The sequence below is a fragment of the Ailuropoda melanoleuca genome, chromosome 7 (assembly GCF_002007445.2).
Source record: "Ailuropoda melanoleuca isolate Jingjing chromosome 7, ASM200744v2, whole genome shotgun sequence".
NCBI lineage: Eukaryota > Metazoa > Chordata > Mammalia > Carnivora > Ursidae > Ailuropoda > Ailuropoda melanoleuca.
Window position 1 is genome coordinate 14,453,424 of NC_048224.1, and position 19,162 is coordinate 14,472,585.

The window sequence follows — 19,162 nt, forward strand, 5'->3', positions numbered from 1 at the left end:
TGTTAATCACCATACAGTACATCCCCAGATTCCGATGTAAAGTTTGATGCTTCATTAGTTGCGTATAACACCCAGTGCACCATGCAATACGTGCCCTCCTTACTACCCATCACCAGTCTATCCCATTCCCCCACCCCCTCCCCTCTGAAGTCTTCAGTTTGTTTCTCATAGTCCATAGTCTCTCATGTTTCATTCCCCCTTCTGATTACCCCCCTTTTCTTTATCCCTTTCTTCCCCTACCGATCATCCTAGTTCTTATGTTCCATAGATGAGAGAAATCATATGATAATTGTCTTTCTCTGCTTGACTTATTTCACTTAGCATTATCTCCTCCAGTGCCGTCCATGTTGCAGCAAATGTTGAGAATTCGTTCTTTCTGATAGCTGAGTAATATTCCATTGTATATATGGACCACAGCTTCTTAATCCAGTCATCTGTTGAAGGGCATCTCGGCTCCTTCCATGATTTGGCTATTGTGGGACAATGCAGCTATGAACATTGGGGTGCATATGGCCCTTCTCTTTACTACGTCTGTATCTTTGGGGTAAACACCCAGTAAAACTTTATTTTTTAACAGACTGTTTTTTAGAGCAGTTACAGGTTCACAGAATTGAGCAGACAGAGATTCCCCATATACCCCTGCCCCACACATGCACAGTGTCCTCTCTTATCAGTATATGCACTAGGGTGGTACAGTGGTTACAGCTGATGTGCCTACAGCGACAATGTATCATTTCACCCAGAGCCCACAGTTTACTCTAGGGGTCACTCTTGGTGTTGTACATTTTATGAGTTTGGACAGTTGTATCATGGCATGTATCTATCATTCCAGTAACATACAGAGTGTCTTCACTCCCTCAAGCTCCTCTGTGCTCTTCCTAGTCCTCTAATCCTCCCCTGAAGCCTTGATTTTTAAAATGAGCTTGTATTAAGACCTCAGAATTTTATTTTACACAGATCATTTCAGCCCATCCCTTTTGGTGAAAATAGGAAATACTTCTAATGAAAGTAGTTCATCAGTAGTGTAGAATTGGAGTCAGGTGCCTTCATTTTCATGTGTGAAGTTCACCATTTTTTCTTCAGTCTTGTACTAACAGGAATTTTGTTTTTGAGTTATTGACGAGTAGCTTGTTAGTTTCAGGTGTATAACAATGATTTGATATATATATATATGTTGTGAAATGATCACAGTAAATCTAGTTACCATACACCATACATAGTTACAATTTTTTTTTACTTGTGATAAGACCTTTTAGTATCTACTTAGCAACTGCCAGGTATGCAATACAGCTTTTGTAACTGTGGTCACCGTGCTCTACATTACATCCTGTGACTGACTTAGGAATTTTCTTTCTCAGGAGAAATTCTGGTCATATCATGATTATTTTCAGTCCCATTCAATTTGATTTAACAAAGAAAAATTCCAGCTTAGTCATTTTACCTTAAATGTGGAAATGGCTGAGTCTGCATTCGGATTATTGCCATCATTTGTGTGTGGACTCTTGTGGAACAATTTTCAACTAACTGTAATCTGCACTCAGAGAGGAAGGAGACTTCCTCACACTGCTGCTCTCGGACCTCTTTTTGGCCATTTAATCTCTGGGTTTTATGAGAATGTGAACTTGGCGAATAACTCTAAATAAGCAAAGGTTTAATTATCATTAAGTGTATCTTATTTACTGATGACACTGTATCTGGTTTCTATGTGTATGGTTGACTCTCCTTTTCATTTTTTCCTCTAGTGCATTCCACTCTTTGTTCAGCTTGTTTTGGAGAGATTAACCCGAGGAGTCAAAACTAGTGAGCTCCGTACCATGTGTCTTCAGGTTGCAATTGCTGCCTTGTACTACAACCCTGATTTGCTGCTCCATACTTTAGAACAAATTCAGTTGCCTCACAACCCTGGACCTATAACTGTACAGTTTATAAATCAGTGGATGAATGATACAGATTGTTTTCTTGGGTATGGGTCTTTTGGATTTTACTCTACATTTCTGTTTCTGGGAAGTTGACTTTTCAAAGTATATAAATAGCATACAAAAATAATCTTCATTTTTAAGAATTATATTTATTATATTGCTAACATAATATTTAATTTTTAGAGAATTAATGTGTTTCGTAGTATAATCTAGTGGAAAGAATGCAGTCTCTGAAAATTAGGTATAGCCTGTCCCTACTTGTTTTTGACTTAGGTGCTGTCATTATATCTCCAGGCAACAAGAATTAAGTGCCCATCCGGTTCCATGACCCTTAAGTGTCTATAGGCAAAAACATTCTAAATGGGGTCAGGTTTCTAAGGAGAATGCCAGTTTGGTAAAGACTTATTGTCCCAGGATATTGAACCCTGCAGCTCTCAGGGGAGCGTGTTCTCAAATATGAGATCAGAAAGAAGGATTGTTCATTGTAGCCTAGGCAATGCCCTGGTGGAAGAGTTTGTCTTTACATGAAGCACTCTTCTAGTTTCTGAACTTAGGAAAAGTGAGATGCCAAGTAGTAGGTACATGGCCTCCTCCAGTGACTGAACACCTATTCCTGACTGTGTTATGCTAGAATTTCAGCTCTGACGATGGCTTACTGGGAGTGTTAGACCAAATATAGTAGTCTTTCCATTCTTAATATATTTAAACAACTTAGAAGAAACAGAAAAATGTATATAATATATATTGGTCAAACTTTTTTCCTTCAGAATCAAATTTTCCTTATCCTTTGTTAAAGCAGAGAACATTTAATGGATTTAGTTAGAGTTGTCAGGCTCAGCTTATTATATGCTGAGTTTCTGAATAGCTTTTGACACCTGGAGTTAGTGTACAGGGTATGTGCTAGGGAACCTCGTAGTCCAATCTAATGCAGAAGACAGAGTCTGAATTTTTCCTTTTTCCCATTGGTTAGGAATTTCATGTATTTTTGCTTTAATAGAACTTGTTATGCCAAGGACAAGGCCTAGATATAGCATTCATATCAATCATAAATTGATATTATAGCAAGATTCACCACATTGCAGACTTCTTTAGCTCTTTGATGATAATAATTGGTTTACAAAACCAATTTTATGTAGGATTTCATATGGCACAAAATGGGGAATACTTCTGTATAATTCTATTGAATAAACCCTAAAATATACCTTGGCTATTTTTTTCTTGTATTTTCTTCAACTGTCTTCACTTCGCATGAACACATTTTTTTTTTCTTTGTAATTTGTAGGCATCATGACCGGAAAATGTGTATAATAGGACTGAGTATCCTTTTGGAACTGCAAAATCGACCTCCTGCGGTTGATGCTGTAGTGGGACAGATCGTGCCCTCAATTCTCTTCCTTTTCCTTGGCCTGAAGCAGGTCTGTGCTACCAGACAACTGGTAAACCGTGAAGATCGCTCAAAAGCAGAGAAGGCAGATATGGAAGAAAACGGTAAAGTCTTCTAATTGCAATGAGTGCAAGAATTGATTTTGATTTGAGCATGCATTTTTAAAAAAAATTTTAGTCTATTTGGAGTCATTAAACAGAGTTACATTCTTTGGCTTATTGCACATTTAACAAATATTCTGTTACATATCATGTGATTAAATTTAGATTTGTTTATTTTTTGACATTTAAATAATTATTGAACTTAATGTTGTTACACCCTGGGAAATACAAATACATTTATAACAGAATCACATGGTTTTGATAATAAGTTAGCAACCAGTTATTTCATTTTCTTGTTTGTGCCAACAGTGTCAGTGGAATCAGCAGCATGAATTAAATGAGCCATTAGTTAAGAAAAGTGTCACTATAGCAGATTAAGAGAGAGTGCCTGATATTTTTTTTAATGGCTCCTAATCAGAAACTGTATTTGGGAGATACAGTTAATGTATTAATAAATTTAGAATAAAGTACACAAAGGAAGGTTATTTGCTTAATGAAAGTCAGAATAAGATTGTTAGAGTCAAGGATACTGCAAAAAACTACTTACTTGGGCCCAGGAAGTAACATTATCCAACTCCAAATGGAGTTCTTCCTCTTCTGGTTAAAAACAGACATTTCTTTAAGTGAGAAAAATCAGAACTTATCATGGAAAAGCTATATCTCTATTTTTGATGCTAAATTCTATGATTTCAGCAAGTGTAGATTTAAAACATTTTACATTTAACTGGCATCATCCTGGTTTGTTCATGTACAAGGAATGATACCCTTCCCTAACCCCTAACACAGAGCACATCATCTGATCTAATTTGGTTTTCTTTCTTTCCCTCTCTCAAAATAAAATTTATGAGAGAGCGTGCTTGTGTGCGTGCTGAGGGGAGGGGCAGAGGCAGAGGGAAAGTCCTGAGCAGGCTTCCTCCCCAGCCTGGAGCAGAGTCGCTCTTAATTTGTTTTTCTGAATACCATGTAGAACGTTTGCAGTAATGATTATTAGGAGGGTTTTGGTTTTTTTTGCTAAGTATAGGCCAACAATTACAGAATTCTTTTCAGAATGTTATAGTGTTCTCTAATTTTTTGCTTTGTAAACTGTTGGTTTATAACTAATATGACTTGAGAAAAAATTTTCTAGTACTTGCCCAGATTTTCCTGTTGAATTTCCACAATGATTAATTAGGAAGGTATTTTTTGCTGTCTTTGTAATTATACCTTTGTCATATATATATATGTATGTATGTGATCAAAACTGTGGTTTCTTGCCTTACCCCTAAAACTGCTTTGTAGTTTCATTCAGCTGCTTCAGTGTGGTATGTTTTATAGAACTATTTTTGGAATAATATTTCCTAGTTTGGGTTTACTCTAGGTTTTTCCCTCTTAGGTTGATTTTTTTCTGCATTTACTATCTTGTGGTTATTTACAGTACTGGGCTAACCTCTTAAAACAGATCAGCACTGAAAACAGAATCCATGATGATATACAATTCAGCTCTCAACTTTTCAACCCACATGTAGCTAATTTTTCTTTATTGCTATATTTTTCTGTTTCTATTAGCAGAAATGATCTCCTCATTTGAACGCTTCTGAGCAGTTCATAATCAACTTAGGTAACTGTTAAGAGACCAGATTCTCAGTGCGAGGTCATTGTTATTTAAAACATGTGCACTGGCTGTACAGTTGTCTGGGACTCTGTGATAAAATAGCATTTTTGCATTAAAGAGTATGAGGCAGCCATAGCAAAACAGTAGCGATGTCCAGCAGACTTTAGATTTAGGGTTACTTGGAAATTGTTTTTAGTGAGGAGGATAAAGTCATTTTCAATTTAGCAAACTATGATAAAGGTTTATTTTTAGAATTTCATGTAAAAATAGGTGGTAGTTTTTCCATTTCCAGAATGTTTTGTCCTTTTGTGTTTTCATGCCTCTGAAATAATTAATGAATTCACAGAGGAGATTTCAAGTGATGAAGAGGAGACAAACGTAACCGCTCAAGCCATGCAGTCAAATAACGGAAGAGGTGAAGAGGAGGAAGAGGAGGAGGAGGACTGGGACGAAGAAGTATTGGAAGAAACTGCCCTGGAGGGCTTCAGCACTCCACTTGACCTTGACAACAGTGTGGATGAATATCAATTTTTTACACAAGCTCTGCTAAGTATGTCATTACTCCCTAAATCTGCAGATGTTTTCTCTGAAGTCTTGTCTTAAGTTGTTTTGGGATCTGCCCCAAATTGGTTTAGATGTTAAATTTGGTGTTAGTTGTGTTGAGTTTGTGGTGAGCTGTCCACATGGAAAAACCTGGGAGGCTCAGGGGATGGTTTTTCCTGAAGCAGCCATTGGAGTTCTTGGGGTGGGAGTGATGTTGCAGCTGCTGTGAGAATCTGGGGGAGGATGGCAGCATCGGAGCAGGGGTGTTGGCCAAGATCTGGACTTTAGGGAGCAGGGTTAGTAAAACCTCAGGAGGAAGAGAACCGGGCAAGGCAGAGATTTGCACCGTCTTAGCCGCCCTCTGATCATCCCGAGTGGTTGCGCACGGCGTGGGTAGTCGGAAATAATCCTCTGCTGGAGTAAGTTTCCCCACCTGGTGTTGGTTAGGGTTTTGCACTCTGTCTCTTCCTGTCTGCAGTCATTTCATCATCATACTCTTATTATCCTTGTCACCAGACTCTTATCTTTTTCTACCCGCCCCCCCCTCCCCCCACGCAATAGCGGTGCAGACCCGGGACGCTGCCTGGTACCAGCGGCTCACGGCCCCGCTCAGCGAGGACCAGAGGAGAGCGCTGCAGGAGGTGTATACCCTGGCCGAGCACCGGAGGACAGTCGCAGGTCAGCCGCCCGCTTTCCAGCCTGGAGCGCGTGCAGTAGCGTGCCAGTAGTCAGCCTTAGTAATGAGTGCTGGGGCGCTTAAAGACTTTTAAAAATTGTTAGAGGCCAACCTTTCAAGATAATAACGAATTATTGTATGATTTAAAAAAATTTTTTTAATCCCTTGTGATACCTTAGCTTTGCACAATGCTGTGCATTACTGCGTGTCTTTTAGTGGTGTTGTGACTCACGCACTTGCCCTGGATCTTAGAGCCCAAGTTAAGACATAAAGGGGGGCGGTGAGTCTTGCTGAGGGAGAGTTAATCAGTTGGGTCACCCATCTTACCCCCAGATAGACTAAAGGCACTTCATGAGTTCTTGCAAGGAGCTTGTCTTCCTGGAAATGAAACACTCTTCATTTCTTTTTGCTGGGCTTTATGTGTTGGTGATTCTTGTTGATTTTCAGTTTTTTTGACCCGGAGAAATTATTTTATGCAGACATTACTATGGTCACTCCTAGAAAACCAATGGAAAAGATTTTGTAATTACAAAAATATTGTAGCGGAAAACCTCATGGAACAGGCATCTGGGGTTTAGAGCCTAAGTGCTTCGCATGGACTTCAGTTTTCACCCTGCACAGTCTATGTCAGTCCCCCTGATAGAATTTTGGGCACACTTCCAGCGGTAGACTATGGAACTATGAAAACAAACACACTTTGAGACTTGTTTTCATTTTGCTTATTTTTACTGGAAGTTGAGATAAGGGAGGTAGTTTTTTAGCAGTTTTCTGTGATAGCAAATATATCTACTTACTCACATAGCCCTGTTAAAGGTTAATGCTCAGGGACTCAGATGGCAGAGGAGGAGGACCCTAAGCTCACATCATCTCACAGATAACACTTGCATCAGGGTAAATAACCCAGAGAATGACTCAGAGACTGGCAGAACAAACTCCACAATGAAATGTAGAGAAGAGTCCACATCAAAGAGAATAGGAAGGGCAAAGATGCAGTGGGGAGCAAAACGGTCCACAGGTCTGTCCACTGGCGGGAGGGACCTGCAAGCGTGGAGAAGGGAGAGAAACAGACTATCATACTGTGATCCTGCATGGAAAGGTGAATCCCCATAACATTTGTCTTTGAAAACCAGAGGGGCTGAATTTCATGAGTTCTTACAACCAGTGTGACTTACAGCGGGCACTTTAAAAAGCAGGTTCAGTTCCAGGAGAGCCTTGAGGGCTATAGAAAACTGAGTTTCCACCCTCATAGCACAACAAGCAGCCTACAGAGATACAGCATAGAGGCAGCACTTTGAAAAATGCCTGGGGCATACAGGAGGGAGACTTATTTACTAATCTCAGAATGTGACTACTGGAAGACTGCACCAGGAACAAAGTTGCTGGTGGGTGCCATCTCCCTTTCTCACCCCCACCCCCAGCCTAAACACTCAGATACCTGCAGGAGCCGGCCTAGAGCTGGCATTCACTACCTAGCTTGCTCACACTATGCACCACCCTTTTCAGCTGGGCTTGCTCAGGCCTGGTGCTGTGGGTGCCCTTCTCTAGAAGACCGGTGCAAACCTTGCCAACACTGTCTTTCTCCTCTGTGCACATTGTGGGGTCTCAGTCCCAGCAGTGGCGGCCAGTCTTGTTAAAACTGCGCACCCTGCCTGTGCTTGCCGTGCAGATTGTGCTGGTCTCAGAGACGGAGACGCATCTCTGGCAGAGGACCAGCGCCACCTTGTTAAAACTGCATGCTCCACCCATTACTTTCAAGACAACATATGTAGCTGAATTTCCTAACACAAACACAAAAAGTTAGACAAAATGAGGAGACGGGAATATGTCCCAAATGAAAGAGCAGGACAAAACAATAGCAAAACACCTAAGCAAAACAGAGATAAGTAGTATGCCTGATACTGGACTTGAGGAAACAGTGGAGGATTTCAGTGAGATCTTTAACAAAGAGAAAACATGAAAAAGAACCAGAGATGAAGAACTTGATAACTGAAATTAAAAATACACTATATGTAACAAATAGTGGACTAGGGGAAGCAGAATGGATTGGCAACCTGAAGGACAGAGTAATGGAAAGTAATCAAGCTGAGCAGATGAGGGAAAACAAATTATGCAACATGAAAATAGACTTAGGGAACTCAGTGACCCCATCAGGCATAATAACATTTGCATTAGAAGGATCCCAGGAGAAGGAGAAAGAAAAGGGGGCAGAAAATTTATTTGAAGAAATAATAGCTGAAAATTTCCTTAATCTGGAGAAGGAAATAGAAATGCGTATCCAGGAGATACAGACATTCCCAAACAAAATCAGCCAAAGGAGGTCCATTCCAAGACACATAATAATTAAAATGGCAAAAAGTGGTGATAGGGAAAAGAAAAGCAGCAAGAGAAAAGAAAGTTATGTACAAGCCTAGCAGTAGATTTTTTCAGCAGGAACTTTGCAGGCCAGATGGGAGTGGTAAGATATATTCAAAATGCCTGAAGGAAAATATCTACAACCAAAAATACTCTATCTGGTAAGGCTATTATTCAGAATAGAAGGAGATAAAGCATTTTCCAGACAAACAAAAGTTAAAAGAATTCAGGACCACTAAACCAGCACTACAAGAAATGTTAGTGGAAAACAAAAACCATGAATAAGTAAAGTAGGAAGCACAAAAGAAGTGAAAATAAGTATATCTGTAAAAACCAGTCAAGGGACTCACAAAATAAAAGGATATGAAGTGTGAAACCATGTACCTAAAATATAGGGGTGGGGAGAGGGACAGTTGTCAAGAATAGGTTCAAACTTAGGTGACCATCAACAGTAAAGATTGCTATATGAAGTAGATGTTGTATACAAACCTAATGGTAACCACAAACAAAAAATTAGTAATAGACATACAAAAAATAGACAAAGAAATCCAAGTATATCACTAAAGAAAGCCAACTTATGGGGAGAGGACAGCAGGGGAAGAAAGGAATAGAGAAGAACTTCAAAAACAACCAAAAACCAAGTAACAAAATGCCAGTAAATACATAGCTATAAATAACTACTATGACTGCAAATGGACTAAATTCTCCAATCAAAAGACAAAGGGTGACAGAATGGATAAAAAAAACAAGACCCATATATATGCTGTGTAGAAGAGACTCATTTCACACCCTAAAGACACATGGAGACTGAAAGCGAAGGGATAGAAAAACAANCAGAACAAACTCCACAATGAAATGTAGAGAAGAGTCCACATCAAAGAGAATAGGAAGGGCAAAGATGCAGTGGGGAGCAAAACGGTCCACAGGTCTGTCCACTGGCGGGAGGGACCTGCAAGCGTGGAGAAGGGAGAGAAACAGACTATCATACTGTGATCCTGCATGGAAAGGTGAATCCCCATAACATTTGTCTTTGAAAACCAGAGGGGCTGAATTTCATGAGTTCTTACAACCAGTGTGACTTACAGCGGGCACTTTAAAAAGCAGGTTCAGTTCCAGGAGAGCCTTGAGGGCTATAGAAAACTGAGTTTCCACCCTCACAGCACAACAAGCAGCCTACAGAGATACAGCATAGAGGCAGCACTTTGAAAAATGCCTGGGGCATACAGGAGGGAGACTTATTTACTAATCTCAGAATGTGACTACTGGAAGACTGCACCAGGAACAAAGTTGCTGGTGGGTGTCATCTCCCTTTCTCACCCCCACCCCCAGCCTAAACACTCAGATACCTGCAGGAGCCGGCCTAGAGCTGGCATTCACTACCTAGCTTGCTCACACTATGTACCACCCTTTTCAGCCGGGCCTGCTCAGGCCTGGTGCTGTGGGAGCCCTTCTCTAGAAGACCGGTGCAAACCTTGCCAACACTGTCTTTCTCCGCTGTGCACATTGTGGGGCCTCAGTCCCAGCAGTGGCGGCCAGTCTTGTTAAAACTGCGCACCCTGCCTGTGCTTGCCGTGCAGATTGTGCTGGTCTCAGAGACGGAGATGCATCTCTGGCAGAGGACCAGTGCCACCTTGTTAAAACTGCATGCTCCACCCATTACTTTCAAGACAACATATGTAGCTGAATTTCCTAACACAAACACAAAAAGTTAGACAAAATGAGGAGATGGGAATATGTCCCAAATGAAAGAGCAGGACAAAACAATAGCAAAACACCTAAGCAAAACAGAGATAAGTAGTATGCCTGATACTGGACTTGAGGAAACAGTGGAGGATTTCAGTGAGATCTTTAACAAAGAGAAAACATGAAAAAGAACCAGAGATGAAGAACTTGATAACTGAAATTAAAAATACACTATATGTAACAAATAGTGGACTAGGGGAAGCAGAATGGATTGGCAACCTGAAGGACAGAGTAATGGAAAGTAATCAAGCTGAGCAGATGAGGGAAAACAAATTATGCAACATGAAAATAGACTTAGGGAACTCAGTGACCCCATCAGGCATAATAACATTTGCATTAGAAGGATCCCAGGAGAAGGAGAAAGAAAAGGGGGCAGAAAATTTATTTGAAGAAATAATAGCTGAAAATTTCCTTAATCTGGAGAAGGAAATAGAAATGCATATCCAGGAGATACAGACATTCCCAAACAAAATCAGCCAAAGGAGGTCCATTCCAAGACACATAATAATTAAAATGGCAAAAAGTGGTGATAGGGAAAAGAAAAGCAGCAAGAGAAAAGAAAGTTATGTACAAGCCTAGCAGTGGATTTTTTCAGCAGAAACTTTGCAGGCCAGATGGGAGTGGTAAGATATATTCAAAATGCCTGAAGGAAAATATCTACAACCAAAAATACTCTATCTGGTAAGGCTATTATTCAGAATAGAAGGAGATAAAGCATTTTCCAGACAAACAAAAGTTAAAAGAATTCAGGACCACTAAACCAGCACTACAAGAAATGTTAGTGGAAAACAAAAACCATGAATAAGTAAAGTAGGAAGCACAAAAGAAGTGAAAATAAGTATATCTGTAAAAACCAGTCAAGGGACTCACAAAATAAAAGGATATGAAGTGTGAAACCATGTACCTAAAATATAGGGGTGGGGAGAGGGACAGTTGTCAAGAATAGGTTCAAACTTAGGTGACCATCAACAGTAAAGATTGCTATATGAAGTAGATGTTGTATACAAACCTAATGGTAACCACAAACAAAAAATTAGTAATAGACATACAAAAAATAAAGACAAAGAAATCCAAGTATATCACTAAAGAAAGCCAACTTATGGGGAGAGGACAGCAGGGGAAGAAAGGAATAGAGAAGAACTTCAAAAACAACCAAAAACCAAGTAACAAAATGCCAGTAAATACATAGCTATAAATAACTACTATGACTGCAAATGGACTAAATTCTCCAATCAAAAGACAAAGGGTGACAGAATGGATAAAAAAAACAAGACCCATATATATGCTGTGTAGAAGAGACTCATTTCACACCCTAAAGACACATGGAGACTGAAAGCGAAGGGATAGAAAAACAATTATGAAAATCGAAGTGAAAATAAAAGCAGCATAGCAGTACTTATATTGGACAAAATAGACCTTAAAACAAACACTGTTACAAGAGATAAAGAAGACCCTACATAAAGGGAACAATCCAAGATGACATAACAACTTTAAATATTTATGTACCCACCATGGGAGGTCCCAAATATATAAAGCAGCTATTAATGAACAAAGAAAGTAATCAATAGGAATACAATAATAGGGGACTTTGACACCCCACTTATGTCAATGGATGGATCAAAAGAAAATCAAGAAGGAAATAATGGCCTTAAAGGACACATTGGATCAGATGGATCGAACAGATATATTCGGAATATTCCATCCTAAAACAGCAGTGTGCATATGGAACATTCTCTATAATACATCACATGTTAGGCCACAAAGCAAGTCTTAAATTCAAAAAGAAGTCATACCATGCATCTTTTCTGAGCACAACACTATGAAAGTANTGCTTGCCGTGCAGATTGTGCTGGTCTCAGAGACGGAGATGCATCTCTGGCAGAGGACCAGTGCCACCTTGTTAAAACTGCATGCTCCACCCATTACTTTCAAGACAACATATGTAGCTGAATTTCCTAACACAAACACAAAAAGTTAGACAAAATGAGGAGATGGGAATATGTCCCAAATGAAAGAGCAGGACAAAACAATTGCAAAACACCTAAGCAAAACAGAGATAAGTAGTATGCCTGATACTGGACTTGAGGAAACAGTGGAGGATTTCAGTGAGATCTTTAACAAAGAGAAAACATGAAAAAGAACCAGAGATGAAGAACTTGATAACTGAAATTAAAAATACACTATATGTAACAAANGGGACTAAATTCTCCAATCAAAAGACAAAGGGTGACAGAATGGATAAAAAAAAACAAGACCCATATATATGCTGTGTAGAAGAGACTCATTTCACACCCTAAAGACACATGGAGACTGAAAGCGAAGGGATAGAAAAACAATTATGAAAATCGAAGTGAAAATAAAAGCAGCATAGCAGTACTTATATTGGACAAAATAGACCTTAAAACAAACACTGTTACAAGAGATAAAGAAGACCCTACATAAAGGGAACAATCCAAGATGACATAACAACTTTAAATATTTATGTACCCACCATGGGAGGTCCCAAATATATAAAGCAGCTATTAATGAACAAAGAAAGTAATCAATAGGAATACAATAATAGGGGACTTTGACACCCCACTTATGTCAATGGATGGATCAAAAGAAAATCAAGAAGGAAATAATGGCCTTAAAGGACACATTGGATCAGATGGATCGAACAGATATATTCGGAATATTCCATCCTAAAACAGCAGTGTGCATATGGAACATTCTCTATAATACATCACATGTTAGGCCACAAAGCAAGTCTTAAATTCAAAAAGAAGTCATACCATGCATCTTTTCTGAGCACAACACTATGAAAGTAGAAATCAACCACAAGAAAAAACCTGGAAAGAGCACAAATACATGGAGATTAAATGACGTGCTAGTAAACAATGAATGATTTCTTGGTTGACCCAAAGAAGAAATAAAAAAAGATACATGGAGACAAATGAAAATGAAAGCCCAATGGCCCAAGATCGTTGGGAGCAACAAAAGCCATTCTAAGAAGGAAGTTTATAGCAGCAATACAGGCCTACCTCAAGAATCAAGAAAAATCTTAAACAACCTAACTTACACCTGAGGGAGCAAGAAAAAGAAGAACAACAAATCCCCGAAACAGCAGAACGAAGGAAATAATGATTAGACTAGAAATGAATGATATGGAAACTAAAAAATAGAACAGATCAATGAAATCAGGAGCTGGTTCTGAAAGATCAACAAAATTGATAAACCTTTAGCCAGATTCCGAGAGAGAGAGAGAGAGAGAGAGAGAGAGGGGACTCAAACAAAATCATAAATGGAAGAGGAGAAATTACAACCAAAACCACAGAAATACAAAGGATTGTAAGAAATACAAAGGATCGTACAAAAAATTATATGCCAACAAATTGGACAACCTAGAAGAAATGGATAAATTCCTAGAAACAATCTTCCAAAACTGAACCAGCAAGAAATAGAATATTTGAGCAGACTAATTATCAACAGTGAAATTGAATCAGTAATCAAAAGACTCCCAACAAACAACAGTCCAGGACCAAATGGCTTCACAGGTGAATTTTAACCAAACATTTAAAGAAGAGTTAATACCTGTTCTTAAACTTTTCCAAAAAATAGAAGAGGAAAAAAAACTTCCAAATTTGTTCTATGAGGCCAACATTACTCTGATACCAAAATGAAATAAAGACACCAAAAAAGAGCTATAAGGCCAATATATCTGATGAACATAAATGGAAAAATCCTCAATGAAGTATTAGCACACTAAATGCAACAGTATGTTAAAAAAATCATTTACCACAATCAAGTGGGATTTATTCCTAGAATGCAAGACTGGTTCAGTATTCATAAATCAATCAGTGTCATACCTTATATCAGTAAGAGGACAAAAACCATACGATCATCTCAATAGATACAGAAAAAGCATTCGACAAAGTACAACATCCATTCATTATAATAGCCCTCAACAAAGTTGTTGCAGATGGAACAGAGCTCAACATAATAAAGACTATATATGAAAAACCCCCAGCTAACATCATACTCAATGGTGAAAAACTGAGAGCCTTTCCCGTAAGGTCAGGAACAAGAAAAGAATTTCCACTCTTTTATTCAACATAGTACTGGAAGTTCTAGCCACAGCAATCATGCAAGAAAAAGGAATAAAAGGCATCCAAATTGGTGAGGAGGCAGTAAAAGTTCCATTATTTGCAGATGACATGAGACTGTATCTGTGGAAAACTCTAAAGACTCCCATCAAAAAACTGCTAGAACTGATAAATGAATTCAGTAAGGTCACAGGATATAAAATCAATGTACAGAAAACCATTGCGTTCGTATACACTAATGATGAAGTAGCAGCAAGAGAAATTAAGAAAACAATCCCATTTACAATTGCACCAAAAAGAATAAAATATGTAGGAATAAACTTAACCAAGGAGGTAAAAGACATGTACATTGAAAAGTATAGAATATTAATGAAAGAAATTGAAGATGACACAACAAATGGAAAGATATGCCATGCTCATAGATGGGAAGAATTCTTGTTAAAATATCCATACTACCTAAAGCAATCTACAGATTTAATGCAATCCCTATCAAAATATCATGAGCATTTTTCACAGAACTAGGACAAACAATCTTAAAATTTGTATGGAACCACAAAAGACTCCAAATAGTCAAAGCAGTCTTGAAAAAGAAAAAAAAACAAAAAACAAAAAACTAGAGGTATTGCAATTCCAGATTTCAAGGTATACTACAAAGCTGTAGTAATTAAAACAGTATGGTACCGGCACAAAAATAGACAGATCAATGGAACAGAATAGGGAACCCAGAAATAAACCCACAATTATATGGTAATTAACATAAGACACAGGAGGCAAGAATACGCAATGGAAAAGTCTCTTCAACAATGGTTTTGGGAAAACTGGACCACTTTCTTATACCATACACAAAAATAACCTCAAAATGGATTAAGGATATAAATGTGAGATCTGGAACCATAAACTGCTAGAAGAGAGCATAGGCAGTAATTTGTATGACATCAGCCATAACAAATCTTTCTAGATAGGTCTCCTGAGGTAAGGGAAACAACACCAAAATAAACTGTTGCGGGGCTATATCATATTGAAAACCTTCTGCACAGTAAAGGAAACAACCAACAAAACTAAAAGACAGCCTATGGAATGGAAGAAGAGACTTGCAAATGACAATCTAATAAGGGGTTAGTATCTAAAATATATAAAGAACTTATATAACTCAACATCCAAAAAACAATCCAATTAAAAAATGGGCAGAAGACATGGATAGACATACAGATGGCCAGCAGACATGTGAAAATGTGCTCAACATCACTCATCAGAGAATTGCAAAACCACTGGTGAAAATCAACAACACAAGAAACAGGTGTTGGTAAGGATGTGGAGAAAAAGGAACCCTTGTACACTGTTGATGGAAATGCAAATTGGTGCAGCCACTGTGGAAAACAGCATAGAGGTTCCTTGGAAAGTTAACAATAGAGCTACCATGTGACCCAGTAATTGCACTACTGGGCATTTACTCAAAGAATACAAAAACACTAATTTGAAGAGATATATGTGTCCCTATGTTATTGCAGCATTATTTATAATAGCCAAAGATGATGTGTGTATACACACACACACACACACACACACACAATGAAATATTATTCAGCTATAAATAAGAAGGAAATCCTGTCATTTGCAACAGTAAGGATGGATCTAGAGAGTATAATGCCAAGCAAAATAAGCCAGTCAGATAAAGACAAATACCATATGATTTCACTCCTATGTGGAATTTAAGAAACAAAACAAATGAACAAAGGGGAAAAAGAGACAAACCAAAAAACTGACTCTTAACTATAGAGAACAAACAGATGGTTAGTTACTAGAGAGGAGGTGGGGGGGAGAACGGGGGAAATAGGTGAAAGAGTCTAAGGGTACACTTATCATGATGAGCACTGAGTAATGTATGGAAGTGTTGAATCACTCTGTTATACACCCGAACTAATATAACACTGTATGTTGTTAACTACACTAGAATTAAATCAAAAAAAGGCTAACGCTCAGTTGGACAGAATAACTAATACTGTGAGTCTCATGCCTTCACAATGCTAAGTATAAAGAAATCTAGCCCATTTGAGGTTATTTCCAACTTTGTCACCTTAAATACTCTTCTTCCCTCCCCCCTTCTCTTGGCAAATGCTAGAGGCAAAGAAGAAGATTGAACAACAGGGAGGCTTCACGTTTGAAAACAAAGGAGTCCTCTCCGCATTTAACTTTGGGACTGTGCCCAGCAACAACTGAAAGAGGGAACGTCAGCCTATCAGGGGACTGGGAAGCTCAAGGGGGAGAAGAGTGGGCTGCTCTTCGGCCCCCTCCTGCTGTGCCAGTTCGCTCTGGCTTCAGGCAGCACTTCTATCCACTCCCTCTTCCCCTTTGACCTTTCTCCCCCACGAAATATATATTCCACGCAGCTACTGTAATTATGAAATTCAAGGAAAACAAAATCAGTGGACTGAAAAGGACAAATCATATTCTCCAAAGGATGAATGACCAAGGTGGTTTTAGAGGATTGAATTGAATTGCACGTCTCAGGTTTTTGCCTTGCAGAATCAATGGATTTATGCGGATAACAGTGCCTTCTGTTGTACATGAATTATCTGAAAATTTTTTTGGAGTGCATTGCAATTTTTTTTAAAGCATAAAACATATTTCTAGATATAATGTAAACCTTGGCTATATGTTGACTTATTCTGCATTTTACTATGTGAATTTACTGTTAGGCAGTTAGCTACAAGTCACTCTGGTTTCAAAAACATCACTGCTCCCCTTGCTCACCCTGCTGCTGGGGGCTGTCTTCAGGGGTTGTAAAATATGCACTGGCTCTGGTTTTTCGTCAGATGTTTTGTGGCTTTCCTAATAAGTGTCTTATTCTCTCTTCCATCATATTTTTGAGCCCTGAAAGAGGTGGTATTTCTTTTGGAGTCAGCAAATAGGAGTATAAATTTCATTTATAACCTGGTAAGTTCCAGACTCAAAAGTTTCTTGACAGCAAGTGGCAGGAGCTCTTTAGTCACTGGAATTAACAATAAGAGACCAAGAGTATATTCTGAATCATGTATACTTAATTATGTAATGAATTGATAATTATACTAAAGCACATTGAACTCTTATGAGGAGGGTGCTATATAAGCATGTGGTCTTTCTGGATGGGGGCTTGCATTTTCAACAACATATCATTCCAGCTATGTTGGACCTGGGTCCAAAACATTTTCTAACAAAATTTTTTATCTAGGATAAGGACCCAAATGAATTTAACTTCTATTTCTCACACATCTGAATTTCCCCCTACCTAATTCATTCTAGCCTTTATTATAGCTAAGTTCAGCTTGTTATATTTTTCACAGGTTGGGATGTTGGTCAGCTGCACTCTTAGATGGTAATGATACCTATAGGAAATATTGCAGATGGAGGTTATGGCTCTCTTTCTGAACAAATTCAAGACTAAAACATGGATCATAGTGTTTTCATACAGTAAAGTGAAAGTGTATTTTCAAAACCTAATGTATTACTGGATGTGATACAGTTTTCCATTTTTGTGAAATGTCTGCAGCTTATATTTCCCCTTAGTGACTGGAGGAATTTTCTCCAGGTGCTTCCTATATTACCATCCCTTGTTAATATTAACTCTTTTTAGAAGTTTAGGTTATTTAAATAGTTTTTACAGAAGTAGCCTAAGAAGCCATGAATTTCAGAGTTAAATGATCCCTCACTTTCCTCTGTCCCTCTTCCCAAGGCATTGATGTTGAATGTGCCAGCTGGCAGAAGAGAAAGATGGCACTGGGGGACATTTTAGTTATCTTAAGCTTTGAAACTCTTCTTATTCTCCCCATGTCCAAAATGGTTTATTTTAACATAAATATATGCCTTCACACTGGATTGTAAAAGGCATGTGATTTTATTTTTGTGAGGTATTGTCTTCTGCAGTATTAAAGGGAAAGAGATGTTAATGTGTATCATCCTATCTTGTTTTTGAAGCCAGGGTAGTTGTATAATTTTGTTACCAGCAGTGCTAACCTGAATGTGATCTGGTTACCTTGGAAATGCAGGAACTTATATGAATGTACTGTAAAATAAAACACGGACTGATTCCCAGGATTCTGAACCCCTTTGTGTGAAATGTTTTCTGAAATGTGGAGGTACTTAAAGCAGGTGACAAAAATCCATCAGTATGTTTTCCTGATTTGGGGGGAAGATGGAGCAAGGTTGCTCTTGGCTTGGGAGGGTAAGAAGGGCTCCCCAGGAGCAGCTACAGTGGGGAGTGATTGGGGGCTGGAACCTATCTGAAACAACGGTGTCCCAATGGGAAAGACAGAAGCCCCAAAAAAGCAAAGGTCATTAAAGCCACATCAGAACCTTGAAGGAAAATAAAAATGGTGCTGGAAAGAGAGCCATTTTCTGATTGACTTCTCCTAATCTGATGATAGGCTAAGTTGAGTGGAATGGGGACTTCCAGGGAAGATGGCAGTGTAGAAAGATCCTTAGCTCACCTACTTGCATGACTACACCTAGATAAAACCCACATCGGTGTAAATAACAGAAAACAACTCAAAGACTGGCAGAACAGACTCTCCACTGCACATGTAGAGAAGAGGCCACTTCAAAGAGGTAGGAAGGGCAAGATGCAGTTGGAAACCAAACTGCCCCTCAAAACTGATCATGGGAAAGAGGGACACCTCAGGCATGGATAGAGGAGACTAGCAGACCCCGTACCAGGCAACCCAGGCATGGGGGACCTGCAATGGGAAGACTAATCCCCATAACAGTTGCCTTTGAAAACCAGAGGGACTTTGTA

At 38.8% G+C, this 19,162-nt stretch overlaps 1 protein-coding gene across 1 annotated transcript in view; it reads left to right on the top strand.

Annotated features, from left to right (window-relative positions):
- The window catches only part of LOC100476200 (importin-8), a 55,757-nt gene extending 37,285 nt beyond the window's left edge, over positions 1-18,472 (top strand). Inside the window, exons 12-16 of the mRNA XM_034665553.1 lie at positions 1,743-1,963; positions 3,202-3,407; positions 5,342-5,545; positions 6,100-6,216; positions 16,514-18,472. Coding sequence (XP_034521444.1) covers positions 1,743-1,963; positions 3,202-3,407; positions 5,342-5,545; positions 6,100-6,216; positions 16,514-16,611 — 846 coding nt within the window. The 3' untranslated portion in view covers positions 16,612-18,472. The remainder of the gene's footprint in view (positions 1-1,742; positions 1,964-3,201; positions 3,408-5,341; positions 5,546-6,099; positions 6,217-16,513) is intronic.
- Positions 18,473-19,162: the final 690 nt, after the last annotated feature.